A 19,918-nucleotide genomic window follows, 5' to 3' on the forward strand; every position below is an offset into this window, starting at 1 on the left:
CTGGCGACTCACTCTCCTCACACAGCGAGCGACTCACTTTCCTCAGCTGGCGACTCACTCTCCTCACACAGCGAGCGACTCACTTTCCTCAGCTGGCGACTCACTCTCCTCACACAGCGAGCGACTCACTTTCCTCAGCTGGCGACTCACTCTCCTCACACAGCGAGCGACTCACTTTCCTCAGCTGGCGACTCACTCTCCTCACACAGCGAGCGACTCACTTTCCTCAGCTGGCGACTCACTCTCCTCACACAGCGAGCGACTCACTTTCCTCAGCTGGCGACTCACTTTCCTCAGCTGGCGACTCACTCTCCTCACACAGCGAGCGACTCACTTTCCTCAGCTGGCGACTCACTCTCCTCACACAGCGAGCGACTCACTTTCCTCAGCTGGCGACTCACTCTCCTCACACAGCGAGCGACTCACTTTCCTCAGCTGGCGACTCACTCTCCTCACACAGCGAGCGACTCACTTTCCTCAGCTGGCGACTCACTCTCCTCACACAGCGAGCGACTCACTTTCCTCAGCTGGCGACTCACTTTCCTCAGCTGGCGACTCACTCTCCTCACACAGCGAGCGACTTACTTTCCTCAGCTGGCGACTCACTTTCCTCAGCTGGCGACTCACTCTCCTCACACAGCGAGCGACTTACTTTCCTCAGCTGGCGACTCACTCTCCTCACACAGCGAGCGACTCACTTTCCTCAGCTGGCGACTCACTCTCCTCACACAGCGAGCGACTTACTTTCCTCAGCTGGCGACTCACTCTCCTCACACAGCGAGCGACTCACTTTCTTCAGCTGGCGAATCACTCTCCTCACACAGCGAGCGACTCACTTTCCTCAGCTGGCGACTCACTTTCCTCAGCTGGCGACTCACTCTCCTCACACAGCGAGCGACTCACTTTCTTCAGCTGGCGAATCACTCTCCTCACACAGCGAGCGACTCACTTTCCTCAGCTGGCGACTCACTTTCCTCAGCTGGCGACTCACTCTCCTCACACAGCGAGCGACTCACTTTCCTCAGCTGGCGACTCACTTTCCTCAGCTGGCGACTCACTCTCCTCACACAGCGAGCGACTCACTTTCCTCAGCTGGCAAATCATTCTCCTCACACAGCGAGCGACTCACTTTCCTCAGCTGGCGACTCACTCTCCTCACACAGCGAGCGACTCACTTTCTTCAGCTGGCGAATCACTCTCCTCACACAGCGAGCGACTCACTTTCCTCAGCTGGCGACTCACTTTCCTCAGCTGGCGAATCACTCTCCTCACACAGCGAGCGACTCACTTTCCTCAGCTGGCGACTCACTTTCCTCAGCGAGCGACTCACTTTCCTCAGCTGGCGACTCACTTTCCTCACACAGCGAGCGACTCACTTTCCTCAGCTGGCGACTCACTTTCCTCAGCTGGCGACTCACTCTCCTCACACAGCGAGCGACTCACTTTCCTCAGCTGGCGACTCACTTTCCTCAGCTGGCGACTCACTCTCCTCACACAGCGAGCGACTCACTTTCCTCAGCTGGCAAATCATTCTCCTCACACAGCGAGCGACTCACTTTCCTCAGCTGGCGACTCACTCTCCTCACACAGCGAGCGACTCACTTTCTTCAGCTGGCGAATCACTCTCCTCACACAGCGAGCGACTCACTTTCCTCAGCTGGCGACTCACTTTCCTCAGCTGGCGACTCACTCTCCTCACACAGCGAGCGACTCACTTTCTTCAGCTGGCGAATCACTCTCCTCACACAGCGAGCGACTCACTTTCCTCAGCTGGCGACTCACTTTCCTCAGCTGGCGACTCACTCTCCTCACACAGCGAGCGACTCACTTTCCTCAGCTGGCGACTCACTTTCCTCAGCTGGCGACTCACTCTCCTCACACAGCGAGCGACTCACTTTCCTCAGCTGGCAAATCATTCTCCTCACACAGCGAGCGACTCACTTTCCTCAGCTGGCGACTCACTCTCCTCACACAGCGAGCGACTCACTTTCTTCAGCTGGCGAATCACTCTCCTCACACAGCGAGCGACTCACTTTCCTCAGCTGGCGACTCACTTTCCTCAGCTGGCGAATCACTCTCCTCACACAGCGAGCGACTCACTTTCCTCAGCTGGCGACTCACTTTCCTCAGCGAGCGACTCACTTTCCTCAGCTGGCGACTCACTTTCCTCACACAGCGAGCGACTCACTTTCCTCAGCTGGCGACTCACTTTCCTCAGCTGGCGACTCACTCTCCTCACACAGCGAGCGACTCACTTTCCTCAGCTGGCGACTCACTTTCCTCAGCTGGCGACTCACTCTCCTCACACAGCGAGCGACTCACTTTCCTCAGCTGGCAAATCATTCTCCTCACACAGCGAGCGACTCACTTTCCTCAGCTGGCGACTCACTCTCCTCACACAGCGAGCGACTCACTTTCTTCAGCTGGCGAATCACTCTCCTCACACAGCGAGCGACTCACTTTCCTCAGCTGGCGACTCACTTTCCTCAGCTGGCGAATCACTCTCCTCACACAGCGAGCGACTCACTTTCCTCAGCTGGCGACTCACTTTCCTCAGCTGGCGACTCACTTTCCTCAGCTGGCGACTCACTTTCCTCAGCTGGCGACTCACTTTCCTCAGCTGGCGACTCACTCTCCTCACACAGCGAGCGACTCACTTTCCTCAGCTGGCGACTCACTCTCCTCACACAGCGAGCGACTCACTTTCCTCAGCGAGCGACTCACTTTCCTCAGCTGGCGACTCACTCTCCTCACACAGCGAGCGACTCACTTTCCTCAGCTGGCGACTCACTCTCCTCACACAGCGAGCGACTCACTTTCCTCAGCTGGCGACTCACTCTCCTCACACAGCGAGCGACTCACTTTCCTCAGCTGGCAAATCATTCTCCTCACACAGCGAGCGACTCAGGCATGTACATTGGCCTAATATTATAATAAAATCTCAAGTACTGTATTGGTGCAATAACTAACTTAAGTAAACTGTTCAATTGTTGTGTTGTAAAAGTCATTTATTCTGAACCAATAATCTTAAATTGATTCTCATTGCATTTTTTTTTAACATTTATAAAGGCAATTTCCCCCTAACTGTCATCTTTCAAGTCAAATTCTATACATTTTAAGTCACTATATTAGCCTACTTTTACCAATCAAATTGACTAGTATCAACAAAAAAAATGTGTTCCCACTGCAGAGAAAACAGAATCTGCATCAGAGGTGGCATTTATAAAAAGTTTAATATGCAAAACAAGCATAAAAAAAAAAAAAAAACTCAAATATTCAACATGAATGCATGGGGCAAAAATATAAAAATATTTAGTGTATATTATGTGTATTTTATGTTTGTTTAAGGACTGCTGCTGGCCAATAAAAAAACCAATAAAACTTATGAATACAATTGTAGTTAAAAAACAAAACATCATAAAACATAATGGGGCATTCATGTTGAATATTCTTTTGAATGGTGTTATCAAATAATAATCTGTTATAATCTGATTGTAATTTATAGGCCTACAGTTAACTAATGTGATCTTTACAAAAACATAATGGTGTATGTAACTTTGAAATGTGTTTTACCAATGTGAATCAGCAAAAATGGAAACGTCACTTTTTCAGAATATTCTATTTTAAAGATAATTTATAAAATAAACTTTTTAAAAAGCCGTGCATCCTGTTAGCGTATCCTGTGCGCTTTCGTCATTGGCGGAGCAGGCGGTCAATCCCACCTTTCCAGTAAATACGACTTGTGATTGGACTGTACGTCAGCAGACAGCAAAGCATTGGCCAATAGCAGAAGGCCCTCCCTCCAGGCTTTTTTTAAGTTGCGAAGTTGCGAAGCTTCATTTTCGCTCAGTCTGAGTTTCAGAGTTTCAGAGCAGAGCTGCGTGACAACGCTGCCACAAATCACGTGAGTCGCAAACTCGCAACTGTGAGGGCGTATCTCCGCAAAGTGGGTGTTGTAAACTAAGCTCTGAAAAAATAGTCTGCAATAGGAGTGCAAATGTAATGTAATGTAGTAAGTTGCGCCCTTTCGAACCTCAGTTTTCAGAGTTTCAAAACTTTTTTTCACCTATTCGCACACCAGTTTTCAGATCACCATTTACAAGGTTTCAAATCTGGAAAACAAACTATACACTGGGAGAACAGTGACAAATTCGAAACTCTGAAAAAATGATTGCACAACACCGTAAAAAAAGAGTGTTGCACTTCTGAAGAAGGAAAACTCAAACACAATATTATGTTTGCAGAGATTAAATTTTTTTACCACTTTGCAAGCCTGGAAAACTCTGTTTTCAGAGTTTCAAAACTTTTTTTCACACATTCGCACACCAGTTTTCAGATCACCATTTACAAGGTTTCAAACCTGGAAAACAAACTAATACAGTGGGAGAACACTGACAAATTTGAAACTCTGAAAAATTGTTTGCGCAACATCGTAAAAAAATGTTGCAGTTCTGAAGAAGGAAATCTCAAAAACAACATAATGTTTGCACAGATATTTTTTATTTTTTTTACATTTTGCAAGCTTGCAAAACTTATTTTTCGATCTTGCAAAACTTTTTTTTGTAAGATTTTGAGTTTTCGAACACTTAGTTTCAACCTTTCAGAACTTTATTTTCAGTTTTGAATCATGGCAGGATATTAATCCCATACCTCTGTCAATGAAGTCAATTCTGAAACGCGTCTGAAAATGAACAATAACTCAGCGAATACTCAGTCAAACAGGCATACAGACACACAGGCATGAAGCTTGAATTCTCTTCTTTTAAATGAAGTATTTTTTATAAAAAACAAATATTCACATTTTATGTAATACGTATGAAAAGAGAGAGATGTCAGTCGTTCTCATCTCAGCTCATTATGTTTTAATGTGACCCCGCCCACGGAGAGCGCGCGCTATTCAAATGCAAATGATCTGAGGCATCCATACAAACCTGTGAAACGCCCACATCAGCTGGATAACACATGCCGCAAGTTCACTTTCAGACTCATGTACTTTACGACGCTGTGAGGAATAATAGTATCTTAATAATAATCCTGGAAAATTTACCTCAGAAGTGCTGGAAGTTTCATTTCGAGGAGCGACGGATCCAGCTGAGGAATAGGTTAGTTCTATGCTTTGTTTTAATCGCAATAGTGTCTGTACACGCAAAAATACTGTTTAAAAATGAATCGCATTTCTGTGTGTGAATGAATGAACAGCTTTTAAAAAACTCTATTGCTATACTGAGATGAGTAAAAATCGACTAGAAAAAATCGGATAGATTATAAAGTTTTTACTGTAAAATACTGCCACATCAAATAAGCTTATAATGTTGCCAATTTCTGCTCATATGTTAAATATATATATACTATGTTTTGTCAAAAATAAAGTTATCAACTAAGATGTTATTATAGTGTTTGTTCCAATGTAGGCTATATTCAAACTAATGGATCCTTAACTTTGAAATACGTATGATAAAAAGTATACTTTAGTTTTTACAAAGAAAGATTACACTGGAAATACTGTTACAATTTTAATTGTTGTTGTAATTGTAGAACCTTTTTAATAAAATAGCAAAAAAAAAAAATATATATATATAAGGATAGATGTAAACAAAATCTTAAAAGGTCAATATAAGCCTTCTCTTTAAATAATTTTGATTGTGTTTTATTAGTGACACATTTGGGTAGAGAATATATTCCAAATCTGAAAATACAGTATGAGAATTAACTGCACAATTACTAGAAATGTTTACCTTGGATATTATACAATTTGCAAGTACAATTTGTGAAGAAAAAAAAAACAGCAACTGTGAACCAATTATATATATATATATATATATATATATATATATATATATATATATATATATATATATATATATATATATATATATATATTAGGGCTGTCAATCGATTACATTTTTTAATCGATTAATCGCATGATTGTCGTGAGTTAACTCGTGATTAATCGCACATTTTTTTATTTGTTCTAAATATACCTTAAATTAATACTTTTCAAGTTTGTAATACTCTAATCAACATGGGCATGGATAAATATAGATGCTTTATGCAAATGTATGTTTATTATTGAAACCATAGTCAATAGAGCATGAAGACGAGACATGTTTCAAAGGTCATAGATGTTTTTTCAAAGAACTTGTTCATGTCTATTAGACACATGTAGAAAGAACAAAGAAATACCATGTTCCCATTACTTCTCTTTCTTTGCACTGAGCAATTTACTAACAATTTTTTTTTTAGATTTTTGCCTGACAGGGCAGTCAAATGTTCATTTAGCATTTATTATTACATTGTAGTTTGTCTCTCTCTGTGCCCATTTTGATGAAGCTAAATTCTCAATAAAACTGTTTTCATTGGTATATTTTACTGTTTCTGTTGTCAAACAACGGAATGAATTTGAAATGGTGACTGAAACGCGACCCAATAAACATAACCAGCTCTCCCTTCCAAGACGTTAATCTGCACAAAAATTCTGATAATCGAGCCGTCGTCTGGTGAAATCAAATACACATAAGCTAAAGACAATATCCGTGTATATCTGTAAAATTAGAGAAGCAACATAATATCTGTTTAACTGAATTAAAGCGCTGCTCCTCCGCGCGAGACGCAGAGAGAGAGAGAGAGAGAGAGAGAGAGAGAGAGAGAGAGAGAGAGGCGCGCGCGCGTGCTGAGAGAGCAGTACCAGCGGTACCGGTAGATTCTCAGAAACTAAATAAGGTTTGGGCGCTTTGTTGAAGGAAAATAAATCGCTAAAGGGGTCTGCAATGTCGCTAAGTTGCCAACACTGTGTATCTCCATTTCTCCAACTAGGGGTTGGGCCACGGGTCAAACAGAAAATATGCGCTGCGTTAATCGCTCGTTAAAAAAATTAGTGCCGTTAATATGATTTTAAGTTAACGCGTTATTAACGCGCTAACTTTGACAGCCCTAATATATATATATAATTTTTTTTTTTTTTTGTCCTTGCATTCTTTCTTGTGGCTCAGTCACACACCTGAATGAAAGGCTCATTATGTATGCAGCCTCATTATGCGGCCCCATTGTCTCCTCAGGTGTGAACCACTCAATATTCATCGTGGTGTTGGATCGTTGACACCCACTCGCATATTGCCTTTCCAAACAAAAAAGTATCTTACAATACTTAAATCAATGTATCGTTTTATGTGAATGATTAGGCAGGATGATTTTCAGATCATTTTGAAGAAAAAACTCTAGGCGAGGACATCCATTAGTCAAAAGTCTTATTGACACATATTTACTATGTGTTTTGTGGCCTTATATCAGAAACTTTCATTTTTAGCTTTTTCAATAACCATGCATAAACATTATTTTCTCAAAAATACAAACATGTACATTCATGTTGCTCACATATTATGGTAGCCCTGTTTGTGCTAAATAGAGTGTAATTACTAGCCTGACTACATCAGACTTCGTACTTCCGCTCAATTCATTTCGCTTCTGTACTCAGTCTGAGACAGCGTCATAGCTTTCCGTTTTCCTCTGGCCTGAAAACAGCCGGCCAATCAACAAACAGAGGGCGGGCTGAGAGCTGATTTAGGGCGGGCTGATTGTACCGTGGATGCGTAGATTTACTTCACAATAATCTGCAGAAGTCGTTCACAGCCATGTTCACTCCGGTATTTCGCTCGCTGGTTTTGTTTTCGCATCATACATGTGTTTACAGTGGAAGTTAGATGCGGCTGAGCATGCGCATAACACACGCCATAACCAAACGTTATGTGATTGGCTTACGGGTAACCAATGATTTTAAACTTCAGACAAGCGCCCCCCCGCGAGAAAGAAAACGCTTTTCAATTATGATATGCCAGACTCTGTCTACGAAGCAAAGCGAAGTAGCAGAGTTTGGTATTACCAGGCTATGTAATTACACCTTTGCCATTAATATGTTTATAAGCAACTGAAAAAAGCACAAATGTCAGGGCATGTCAGAACATCTCAAGGACCCCAAAAACACCCCAGACCCCAGAGGGTTAACCCTATAAACACACATTTAGTCTAAAGTCTAAACTGTTCCATTTCAGAAAGACTTACTTCATATGTCAGGCTTCACAGGGTTAAAGGAGTAGTTCACTTCAGAATTAAAATGTCCTGATAACAACGTCATCCAAGATGTTCATGTCTTTCTTTCTTCAGTGGAAAAGAAATGAAGGTTTTTGAGGAAAACACTCCAGGATGTTCCTCCATATAGTGTCTTCAATGGGGTCCAGTGGGTCGAAGGTCCAGATGTGAGTTTCAGTGCAGCTTCAAAGTCTCGACACGATCCAGCCGAGGAATAAGAGTCTCATCTAGACAAACCAGCCGACATTTATAACAAAATAAACATTTATATACTTTTAACCACAAATGCTGGTCTTGCACTAGCTGTGATGCGACACACATTACGCAATCAGGTTGAAAGGTCAAGCGTGACGTAGGCGGAAGAACAGACCTGGGTTTATAAAGTGAACGTGCAAAGACTAAGTCCAACACCATTTACAAAAAAAAGTATAAATAAAAGGTAAAACAACGATGTCGGAGGAGTTTTTCGCCCTACTCTACATTTCTGAACCGGAGCACGCTTGACCTTTCAACCTGATCGCGTAATGTGTGGCGCATTACAGCTAGTGCAAGACCAGCATTTGTGGTTTAAAACTATATAAATGTTTATTTTGTTTAGAAAATGTCCGCTGGTTTGTCTAGATAAGACTCGTTGGGATCGTGTCGAGACTTTGAAGCTGCACTGAAACTCACATCTGGACCTTCGACCCACTGGACCCCATTGAAGACACTATATGGAGGAACATCCTGGAGTGTTTTCCTCAAAAACCTTCATTTCTTTACGACTGACGAAAGAAAGACATGAACATCTTGGATGACGTGTGGGAGAGTGAATTATCTTAGTGAACTAATCCTTTAAGAGATTAACTTACATGATTTCCGGTTTAGGCGCGAGCGTCGTCGTTCGCGAGGCTGCACTCGTTCTCTGGGACTCTGAGTGGCCGAACGCACGATCCTGTCCATGATGTCATCGGCAGCGTCGTCCGTCACACACCGGGACTCTTCGTTCGCCGCAGCCAATGCGGTGCGTCCTACAGAGAGAGAAACACACACACACACACACACATGAGGAGGATGCAGGTCTACATGTTAAAGGGATAGTTCACCCCAAAATGAACATCAGCCCATGACTGACCTATGAGGAGTAGCGTAAGCTTTGAGCCTCTCGCGGTGCAAGCAAACACTAACTCAAGCTCCTCCCACATTTCTCTTTAAAAATTTGTTGTTTTAGACTCTAATTAGACTCGTTTTGACTGGTGTTTTGCTCTATCCTCATCTATCGTCAATACATTGTGCGTCAGGGTCAAGTGTTACCGTCTGCCGGAAGATAGTTATTTTAGTCGATATAGTTGTAAATATGGATATTTTTCTTACACAAACGCATCGCTTCACTTCAGAAGGCCTTTATTAACCCCCCAGAGCAGTGTGGAGCACTTTAATGATGGATAGATGCACTTTAATGATGGATAGATGCACTTTTAATGATGGATAGATGCACTTTAATGATGGATAGATGCACTTTTATGATGGACAGATGCACTTTTATGATGGACAGATGCACTTTTATGATGGACAGATGCACTTTTATGATGGGTAGATGCACTTTTATGATGGACAGATGCACTTTTATGATGGATAGATGCACTTTTATGATGGATAGATGCTCTTTTATGATGATAGATGCACTTTTATGATGGATAGATGCACTTTTATCATGGATAGATGCACTTTAATACTAATTGTATTCGTCTGAAAGAAGAATGTCATATACACCTAGGATGACTTGAGGCAGAGTAAATCATGGACTAATTTTCATTTTTGGGTGAACTATCCCTTTAATGCTGTGTGTCTCACCTCTGCTGGCTCGTGTGCGTGTGCGTGTCCGCAGGACTGGAACCACAGTGGTGTCGCTGCTGTCGCTGCTCTGAACGCTGGTCTTCAGCACCGCCTTCATCTGCTCGTGTTCAGCAGTGTCTTCAGCGTGACACAAACCCTGCGGCTCCGTCTGCGGCCCGACAGGAGGAGCACTGCTGCTCACACACACCCGACCCGCCTGCACACACACACCGTCACTGACTACACAACAACGTCTTTAGACATGATTACAGCTGCCTGATCTTTTGGAAAAATTAGTTTACTGTCTGTAATATATAACAGGGTTTGTAATATATCACTGGGGTTCATGAGATGACGAAAATAGTTAATAATTAATAAAATCATATCAAAACACTTAGTAAAATGAATAAATCATAAAAATGTTGTTAAATAAATAAATTTAAAATAAAAGTGATCAAAATAAAAATAATAATATAAATATGTAAAATGAAAAAATATATTAAAAAAATTTAAATACTACAAATTAATATATTCATAAATATGTAATATTAAAATAAAACAATAAAATTAATGAAATCATATTTTTTTAAATAAATAAGATTAAAATAAAGATTAAAAGAAATTAGTCCTTTTAAAATAAAAACAATAAATATAAAACACTAAAACATACATAGTTTATTTGTTTACCTGCATGTCATGTGACCATTAACTGACATCAGAAAACCATGAACATGTGAATGTGTTGATGAATAAATATTAAACCTAAAATCTTTTTGCAACTTCGAGAAAATATTTCAGGTCAAATGGGTTTGGCTGACAAAAAAAGTTTGGGAATTTCTGATGTAAAGAATCATTAGCACAGATCGACTGCAGTTAACAATATATAATCTACACAACAGACAGAGGTTTTGACATAAACCTGAAACTCTCAAGATAACACACACACACGCCAGACCAAATCAAGACAACGTGTGCATTTCCAGGTTAGTAAATCTGTACAGGGTTATTCAGAGAGACAGTCAGTGATGCTGTGAGCTTTAACAATCATCAAATTATTAAGACATTAACGGTTAATATCTGGCAGACAGAGAGCAGAACACACACGCTCATACCTCATTGTCCTCTTCATCATCAGTCTGTGGTGAGAGAGAGAGAAACGAAGAATGAACAGACGGCTTACAGTGATTCTGGATCACCACTGAGTCTCTCCAGCGAATCAGCAGAGACCTACTTAAGCCAATAACTGGCTGATCATATTCTTATTCTTTTTGTTTGGTATTCATTTGTTCATAACTAAAGAGGATTTCAGAGCACAATTACGTTCTTAGCCTGTCAAGTTTGTTTTAAGTCAAAGTTGCAAGAATAATATCACAACAGTGTCATGATATAAATGACGAGAATAACGAGACTCATAGTCTCACATCAGTGAATAATTAAATCACTGACAGCTCTCAAACAGGTCCTGTACGTGAGCTCTCAGATGATTCAGAGCTCATCAACACTTGTTCCCAATTATTAGCATTTCAGGGACGTAGAAGTGAAGCATCGCAAGAGTTAAACTGATCGGACACAGAAGCTGCTCCTCCATGTGTTACTTCAGTCCCGATGTCTCTGTGTTTAAACAGCTGCAAACTCACTCACGTCGAGCCATATCTCATCCGGGATAAACCATCAGCTAAAACACACACACACACACACGCCAGAGTGTGAATAGAGGCGAGCGAATGATGATCTGAAGAGGCCAGAATAAACGCTCAAACACATCATCACGGCTTCTTCAGGCCTGCGGGGAATATTAGCGCTCACTGACATGAGAAGTGTGTGAGGATCTGTGTCACACACCAGCTGTCACACACACACACACACATCATATTCCACTTTACAGGAGGATTACCATCGCACCGAACACAACACACTAATACTCTGAGGAGTGGAAGAGGACCGTGAGCTCATGAAATGATTATAATAAAATCACTATACTACACTAAATTTAAAAATAATGTATATACTATACTAAAATTACAATACAAATGATTTTAAGGTCTGTGTGTTGAGGTGTTGACCCCGGCATACCTCTCCGAGCTGGTCACTGTATACCAAGCTGCCAGAACCCTCCGCTCCGCTCAGAACAGCTCTTTGATTATCCCTAAGTTTAGATGCACAAAGTTTGGAGGCCGATCTTTTGCCATCCAGGGACCTACTTTGTGGAATGCCTTACCTACTCCCCTTCGTAACGTAACTGTGTTTAGTGTTTTTAAATCGCAGTTAAAAACGTTTCTTTTCAGGAAGGCTTTCAACACGTAACCACCTGTTTTGTTTTAACTACTTAAATTAGCTTTAACTTGCAATTTTTATATCCTGCTGCCTTTTTTATGTGTTTTATGGAAAGCGCTTTGTGCACCTTTCTGGTTGTTGTAAAGGCACTATATAAATAAAAATTGATTGGATTGATTGATTGAGGTCTGCAGTGAAGCTCACCTGTGTGTTGAGGCCTGTGTGTGTTGAGGTCTGTGTGTGTTGAGGTCTGTGTGTGTTGAGGTCTGTGTGTGTTGAGGTCTGTGTGTGTTGAGGCCTGTGTGTGTTGAGGCCTGTGTGTGTTGAGGTCTGTGTGTGTTGAGGTCTGTGTGTGTTGAGGTCTGTGTGTGTTGAGGCCTGTGTGTGTTGAGGTCTGTGTGTGTTGAGGCCTGTGTGTGTTGAGGCCTGTGTGTGTTGAGGCCTGTGTGTGTTGAGGCCTGTGTGTGTTGAGGCCTGTGTGTGTTGAGGCCTGTGTGTGTTGAGGCCTGTGTGTGTTGAGGCCTGTGTGTGTTGAGGCCTGTGTGTGTTGAGGCCTGTGTGTGTTGAGGTCTGTGTGTGTTGAGGTCTGTGTGTGTTGAGGTCTGTGTGTGTTGAGGTCAGTGTGTGTTGAGGTCTGTGTGTGTTGAGGTCTGTGTGTGTTGAGGTCTGTGTGTGTTGAGGTCAGTGTGTGTTGAGGTCTGTGTGTGTTGAGGCCTGTGTGTGTTGAGGTCTGTGTGTTGAGGTCTGTGTGTGTTGAGGCCTGTGTGTGTTGAGGCCTGTGTGTGTTGAGGCCTGTGTGTGTTGAGGTCTGTGTGTGTTGAGGCCTGTGTGTGTTGAGGTCTGTGTGTGTTGAGGCCTGTGTGTGTTGAGGTCTGTGTGTGTTGAGGTCTGTGTGTGTTGAGGTCAGTGTGTGTTGAGGCCTGAGTGTGTTGAGGTCAGTGTGTGTTGAGGTCTGTGTGTGTTGAGGTCTGTGTGTGTTGAGGTCTGTGTGTGTTGAGGTCAGTGTGTGTTGAGGTCTGTGTGTGTTGAGGTCTGTGTGTGTTGAGGTCTGTGTGTGTTGAGGTCAGTGTGTGTTGAGGTCTGTGTGTGTTGAGGTCAGTGTGTGTTGAGGTCAGTGTGTGTTGAGGCCTGTGTGTGTTGAGGCCTGTGTGTGTTGAGGCCTGTGTGTGTTGAGGTCTGTGTGTGTTGAGGTCAGTGTGTGTTGAGGTCTGTGTGTGTTGAGGTCTGTGTGTGTTGAGGTCTGTGTGTGTTGAGGTCAGTGTGTGTTGAGGTCTGTGTGTGTTGAGGCCTGTGTGTGTTGAGGTCTGTGTGTGTTGAGGCCTGTGTGTGTTGAGGCCTGTGTGTGTTGAGGCCTGTGTGTGTTGAGGTCTGTGTGTGTTGAGGCCTGTGTGTGTTGAGGTCTGTGTGTGTTGAGGCCTGTGTGTGTTGAGGCCTGTGTGTGTTGAGGCCTGTGTGTGTTGAGGTCTGTGTGTGTTGAGGTCTGTGTGTGTTGAGGCCTGAGTGTGTTGAGGTCAGTGTGTGTTGAGGTCTGTGTGTGTTGAGGTCTGTGTGTGTTGAGGTCTGTGTGTGTTGAGGTCAGTGTGTGTTGAGGTCTGTGTGTGTTGAGGTCTGTGTGTGTTGAGGTCTGTGTGTGTTGAGGTCAGTGTGTGTTGAGGTCTGTGTGTGTTGAGGTCTGTGTGTGTTGAGGTCAGTGTGTGTTGAGGCCTGTGTGTGTTGAGGCCTGAGTGTGTTGAGGCATGTGTGTGTTGAGGTCTGTGTGTGTTGAGGTCTGTGTGTGTTGAGGTCTGTGTGTGTTGAGGTCTGTGTGTGTTGAGGTCTGTGTGTGTTGAGGTCTGTGTGTGTTGAGGCCTGTGTGTGTTGAGGCCTGAGTGTGTTGAGGCCTGTGTGTGTTGAGGTCTGAGTGTGTTGAGGTCTGTGTGTGTTGAGGTCTGTGTGTGTTGAGGTCTGAGTGTGTTGAGGTCTGTGTGTGTTGAGGTCTGTGTGTGTTGAGGTCTGTGTGTGTTGAGGTCTGTGTGTGTTGAGGTCTGTGTGTGTTGAGGCCTGTGTGTGTTGAGGCCTGAGTGTGTTGAGGCCTGTGTGTGTTGAGGTCTGCAGTGAAGCTCACCTGTGCGTTGAGGTCTGTGATCATCTTTCCGCGTGTCTTGTTCCTCTCTCTGTGATCGGCCCGTTTCTGTTTCTGCTGCAGGACCCGGTCGCGTGTGGTCCGATACTCCAGCGCGAACTCGCTGATGATCTTACTGAAGCGCGTCACACTGATGTCCCGGACGCTGTAGGCCGGGTGTCCCAGGAACAGCAGAAACGAGTGAAACCTGGTGCGGAAACACACATTCACAATCATCTGGATCAGGGTGTGAAACTAACACCCGCCAACAGAAATAACGCATGGGAAACGCTGTCAAATCACGAGCCAATCAGGCGTGTTACTTTATTATGTTTACTCAGTTTGCTGGGGAAGTTCGTGTCAAAGTCAAATCTGTGCAGATTTAGCGCAAATACTTGTGATTCATCATGATATATTAAATACAGTGTATTGCACAGAATCTGCTCATATCTGGCTTACATGAACACACACGTCACTACACTACACATACACACTTGTTCATTTGCATTGAAGCAATAACGAAGATTAAAAAGCATTTGATTAACAGAAAAGACATTCTTATTTTCCAACATCCTACAGTTTCTGATGTTCAGTGTACAGTATTGATCTGTCTAAAACACATTTATGGTGATGAGGATGAAAGAGGAAGAGAGGAGATGCTGGATGACACATGATTTTGTTTGAATAAGAAATTAAAATATGAAATCCAAATTTGTTTTATATATATATTAGACTTAGACTTGTTTTCTCCGCTTCACCTGTTCATGATTCTGCGGTGGACGATTTTGAGGATGATGATTCTCTCTGCGCAGTCCTTCAGGAAGTCCGACATCTTCTGCTTCAGCGCCGGCTTCATCTCGTGCTTTGCGATGACTTTCAGGTGATCCCATGATGCTTTGCAGCGCCACTCCATCTGAGTCAGGCTCTCCTGCAGCTGATCGAAATCCACCTGCAGAACGACACACGTCAACCAGATACTTCTACAGCTTTCACTCATATTCTATTCAATTCAATTCACATTTATTTGTATAGCGCTTTTCACAACACACATCATTTCAAATAAAAGCTTTACAGAAAGAGCATGAGTGTATATTACAGTTCTGAGAGATCTGTTATCAGAGGAAACTGTCTAAGTTATGCATTTCAGAAATGTACACATGCAAAGTCACAGCAAAAAAATTATTAATTTAAACAATGTAATAATTTACTGCAGAAACAATGAGCTCATTGAAGTAATGAATACTTGTTTGTTAACAAATGATTATGACATTTAGACATATTCTGAATTACCTTTTATTGTAATATTTTCATTTTATGGCGTTTTCACACTTGACTCGTTTGGAGCTTTTGTTTCTGAATCCGGTGCGTTTTCTCCCTTAGTTTGATTTGTTTAGGCATATATATATATGCGTATATGCATGTATAGGTGCAGCTATGGAAAAATCTCGGTCACCCCTAGATTTGAACTTTGACTCAGATTCATCACAGGTTTAGAAACGTATGTTAAACAGTCAGTAAAGCACGTGTGAGTAAGGCAGACCTGAACATAGTGTGTTTCTGTGTGTGTGTGTGTGTGTGTGTGTGTGTGTGTGTGTGTGTGTGTGTGTGTGTGTGTGTGTGTGTGTGTGTGTGTGTGTGTGTGTGTGAGAGTGCGTGTGTGTGTGTGTGTGTGTGTGTGTGTCGTACCTTGGCGGAGCGCGTGAGGGCTCCGATCTCGGAGTACAGGTCTGTGCTCTCGGGGAAGTTCTCCACCACGAGACCGCAGACGTGATGCAGGAGAGACTGCTTGTGCACCGTGTCCTTCACTTCAGGAACCTTCTCCAGATAACTCAGATCGAAGCCTTTCGCCTGCGCACACATGATCACGACTGAACATCAAAACACAGCTCTCAAAGATAACAGCAAACGCTCCTCCACTGACGCTAACTGAACGCTTGTAATATAATGAATTTAACCACAAATGTATGGAATATTTAAAGGTGCAGTGTGTAATATTTAGGAGGATCTGTTGACAGAAATGCAATATCATATACATATGTTTTCAGTGGTGTATAAAGACCTTACATAATGAACCGTTATGTGTTTATTAGCTCAGAATGAGGCATTTCTCTCTACACACACCGCGGGTCCGCTTACATCGACATGTTTCTACAGTGGCCCTGAACGGACAAACGTGTTTCGTTACTGTTGTTCTTCATGATAAGAAGCGACTAAAACACTGACACAATGATATGAACAAGTAACAATAATATTCGCAATAACATCTTTTTACTGAATAATTAAGTAAACATAATTTCTTAATTTATCTCTGTAAAGAAAGCTTATTGATTAACTGGCTCTTCTCTGCTGTCTCAGACGACGACATCACTTCCTGTCGGCCACCGTAACTTCTGTTGTGTGCAATTCGTAACCTCACCACTAGAATGTCCTGCCGCTAAAATGTACACACTGCACCTTTAAGTGTGTGTCGTGATAAAACCTCACGTTAGAGCCGTTCAGGAAGTTCCCGATGGCGAGCAGAGTGGACAGGATAACCCGCAGCGTTTTGTTTTTCTCCAGCTGATCCATGCCCTCCTTCAGGTCCTGTAGCGGCTCAGCCACTTCCTGTCAGAGCGGAAACATTGCATCGTTAATTAACTGAGCTGTTAAATGCATAATGTCACACGGAAGATGAGCTACAAATCGAGCTGCAACCTTCCCGTCTCTCTCTTGAATCAACACTGAAGTGAGTTAAACTGCAGTACATGGACTGGCCACTAGAGGGCGGCTGCAGAAGAGAGTCAGTCCCATAGTCCCGCATGTTAAAACGCCCAACTTTACAGCAGAATAAAACATGTTTACAGTCTGGTGCAAAAAGTGGTTTGGTCTATAAAGCTAATTTTGCCCTTCATGACGACTGTGAGGGGGGGAATTTTTTTATAACTCATCCGTTTAAATTATATTAAGCCTTAAAGTTCTGCATAATTAAGGGCGTGTCCACTTGAGTGACAGGTGGATTGCCGCTGATGTCACTACTAGCGTTTGTCTGCTGTCTGTTAGCGTAACGTCACCTCAGCTAATACGCCTCGCTGCACATTTCCGGTTATCCGGGAGTGACGCTGCCAAGATGGCGACGGCCGGCTCCGCCCACTTTGAGCTTCAAAAATGCTCTTCAGAAACTCTACGGGTGACGTCACACACACTACGCCTATATTATATACAGTCTATGATCTAGACACAGGTGACTGTTTCTGCAGGATCTCAGATGGAGGGGAAAACAAATGTGCTTCTCGTTATTAGTGTTTAGTTTGTGGCACACGATGTTCCCCTCAATTAGACTGAGAACATCTCCTGCGTCAGAGGACAGATAAAACATGGAAAACCTGAGGAATTTACCGGAGAGAGAGAGAGAGAGAGAGTTATCTGCAATCTTCACGAACGCCTTCAAACCGTTTCCACCTCTCAATGTGAAGGTGATGCGTAAGTTCAAAGGTCGATTTCCCTGTGACAATTTCAGAACATTGATCTGTTCTGAAAACATTTAACCACTGTTATTTTATTATCATTGAGTTTTTTTCTTTTAATATAACTTAATATAGTTTTTATTTATTTTATTACAGTTTTAGTTATTTAGTACATCGTTAAACTAAATGAAAATGAGAAAATGTTTCCTTGGTGACTAGCTTAAATATATATATATATATTTTTACAAAATGTTTTTTTTTTTGTGGTTTTATTTTGTTAACTATAATAACCCTGCGTTTAACTTGCATTTAAGTAGCACTTTTGTCCATTTGTTTAGAGGTAGAATATAGTTGCATGTACTACTGTTCAAATGAGAAAAGAAATGAATACTTTTATTAATCAAGGATGCATTAAATTGATCAAAAGTGACAGTTAAGACATTTATAATGTTACAAACGATTCTATTTCAAATAAATGCTTTTCTTTTGAACTTACTATTCATCAAAGAATCCGGAAAAATAAAATGTATGACAGTTTCCATAAAAATCTTAGCGACCCCAAACTTTTGAACCTGATAAATGCTGGTGCCACTGTTACTCCATCAGTTTCCTTGACGCTCTGACACACGAGTGAATGATCGCTCACCTTCTCGGTGGCTTCATAGTCGAGTTTGAAGGCCCAGAGCTGCAGGCGTGCCGAGAGCTCGCTGATGGAGGACAGCGTCAGGAGGAACTGCTCCGCGCTTCCCAGGGGAATATCGGGATTCACCAGCTGAGCCTCCTGGATCTTCTGCGTCTCTTCCTCCGTGGGAATCATCGTCAGGATTTTCTACAGAGAGAGAGAGAGAGAGAGAGAGAGAGAGAGAGAGAGAGAGAGAGAGGGAGAGAGAGAGAGAGAGAGATTTTACACCCATATTTTTGCATTTCAAAATCAGATGAGAATGAGTAAAATGTTTCCCACACAATATTGTTTCACTGAAAAATTTAACATTCTAACATTCTAAAATATTCCAGAAATGTAACATTCTAATATTCAGTTTCACTGAGAAATGTAACATTATAATATTCTAAATATTCAGTTTCACTGAGAAATGTAACATTCTAACATCCTAAATATATTTTTTTATTCACTCAGAAATGTTACATTCTAAATATTGTTACATTCAGAAATGTAACATTCTAAATATACTTTTTATTCACTCAGAACTGTTACATTCTAACATTCTACATGCTGTTTCATTCAGAAATGTTACATTCTATATATTCTGTTTCACTCAAAATGTTACAATCTAACATTCTAAATATTCCAAAAATGTAACATTCTAAATATTCTAAAACTGTAACATTCTAAATATTGTTTCATTCAGAAAAATGTTCTAATATTCTAAATATCCCTTTTTTATTCACTTTTATTCATTTACAAATGTTACATTTAAAATATTCTGTTTCACTCAAAATGTTACAATCTAACATTCTAAAATGTGCAATGTAACAAATGCATGAGATCCTGCACCTCGATGCCCTCTTTGTTGAGCGCGTACTCGTCGAAGTTCAGTATGGCGGTCTTGATGGTGCGCGGCGGAGGAAGAACCGTCAGGCCGATGTTGATGGAGTTGCTGCGTTTGGAATCCAGGATGATAATCTCCTGCCGCTTCCCGTCCGCTGCCGTTTTCTGTTCAACACACAAACATCATCTGATATTACAGCTCACTGATATTGTCAGACCACTGTCTCAGGGTATATGCAAATAAGATTAAACTAACCAAATTAATTTGATTCCAATAAAAAATGTATTTACATAAATACAATTTTATTTAAATAAATAAGAAATAAATTAATAAATTAGATTAAAATTCACTGATTAAAAGAAAATATATATTTTTAAGAAAAAAATAATTAATACAAACATTTGGTTAAAATTGTATTTATTTATTCATTTAAATAAATAAGAAATACATTAATAAATTATATTAAAATACATTGATTAAAATAAATAAATATTTTTGAAGAAGAAATACAATACAAACATTTGATTGAAATAAAATAAAAATAAAATTGATCAAACTAAATTAAATAAAAATTGCTTTAAAATAATAAGTATAAACAGTGTAAAAATAAATAAATAAATAAATAAATATGAGGTTAAACTAACTAAATAAATTGAAAAAAAAAATTATAATATGAAATTCTCACAGTATTAATT

At 41.6% G+C, this 19,918-nt stretch overlaps 1 protein-coding gene across 2 annotated transcripts in view; it reads right to left on the minus strand.

The window, feature by feature from the left end:
* fhod3a (formin homology 2 domain containing 3a) overlaps window positions 1-19,918 on the minus strand; it is a 67,530-nt gene that overhangs the window by 3,417 nt on the left and 44,195 nt on the right. Inside the window, exons 17-25 of one of the 2 annotated variants that reach the window (XM_084131174.1) lie at window positions 19,229-19,387; window positions 18,362-18,544; window positions 16,757-16,876; window positions 15,959-16,120; window positions 15,031-15,221; window positions 14,276-14,480; window positions 11,010-11,033; window positions 9,916-10,114; window positions 8,934-9,092 (exon numbers count right to left, since the gene is read on the minus strand). In XM_084131174.1, coding sequence (XP_083987300.1) covers window positions 8,934-9,092; window positions 9,916-10,114; window positions 11,010-11,033; window positions 14,276-14,480; window positions 15,031-15,221; window positions 15,959-16,120; window positions 16,757-16,876; window positions 18,362-18,544; window positions 19,229-19,387 — 1,402 coding nt within the window. The remainder of the gene's footprint in view (window positions 1-8,933; window positions 9,093-9,915; window positions 10,115-11,009; window positions 11,034-14,275; window positions 14,481-15,030; window positions 15,222-15,958; window positions 16,121-16,756; window positions 16,877-18,361; window positions 18,545-19,228; window positions 19,388-19,918) is intronic. The other variant, XM_084131175.1, reaches the window with a different exon arrangement.

This window comes from Abramis brama (assembly GCF_963993115.1).
Source record: "Abramis brama genome assembly, chromosome: 12".
Lineage (NCBI taxonomy): Eukaryota > Metazoa > Chordata > Actinopteri > Cypriniformes > Leuciscidae > Abramis > Abramis brama.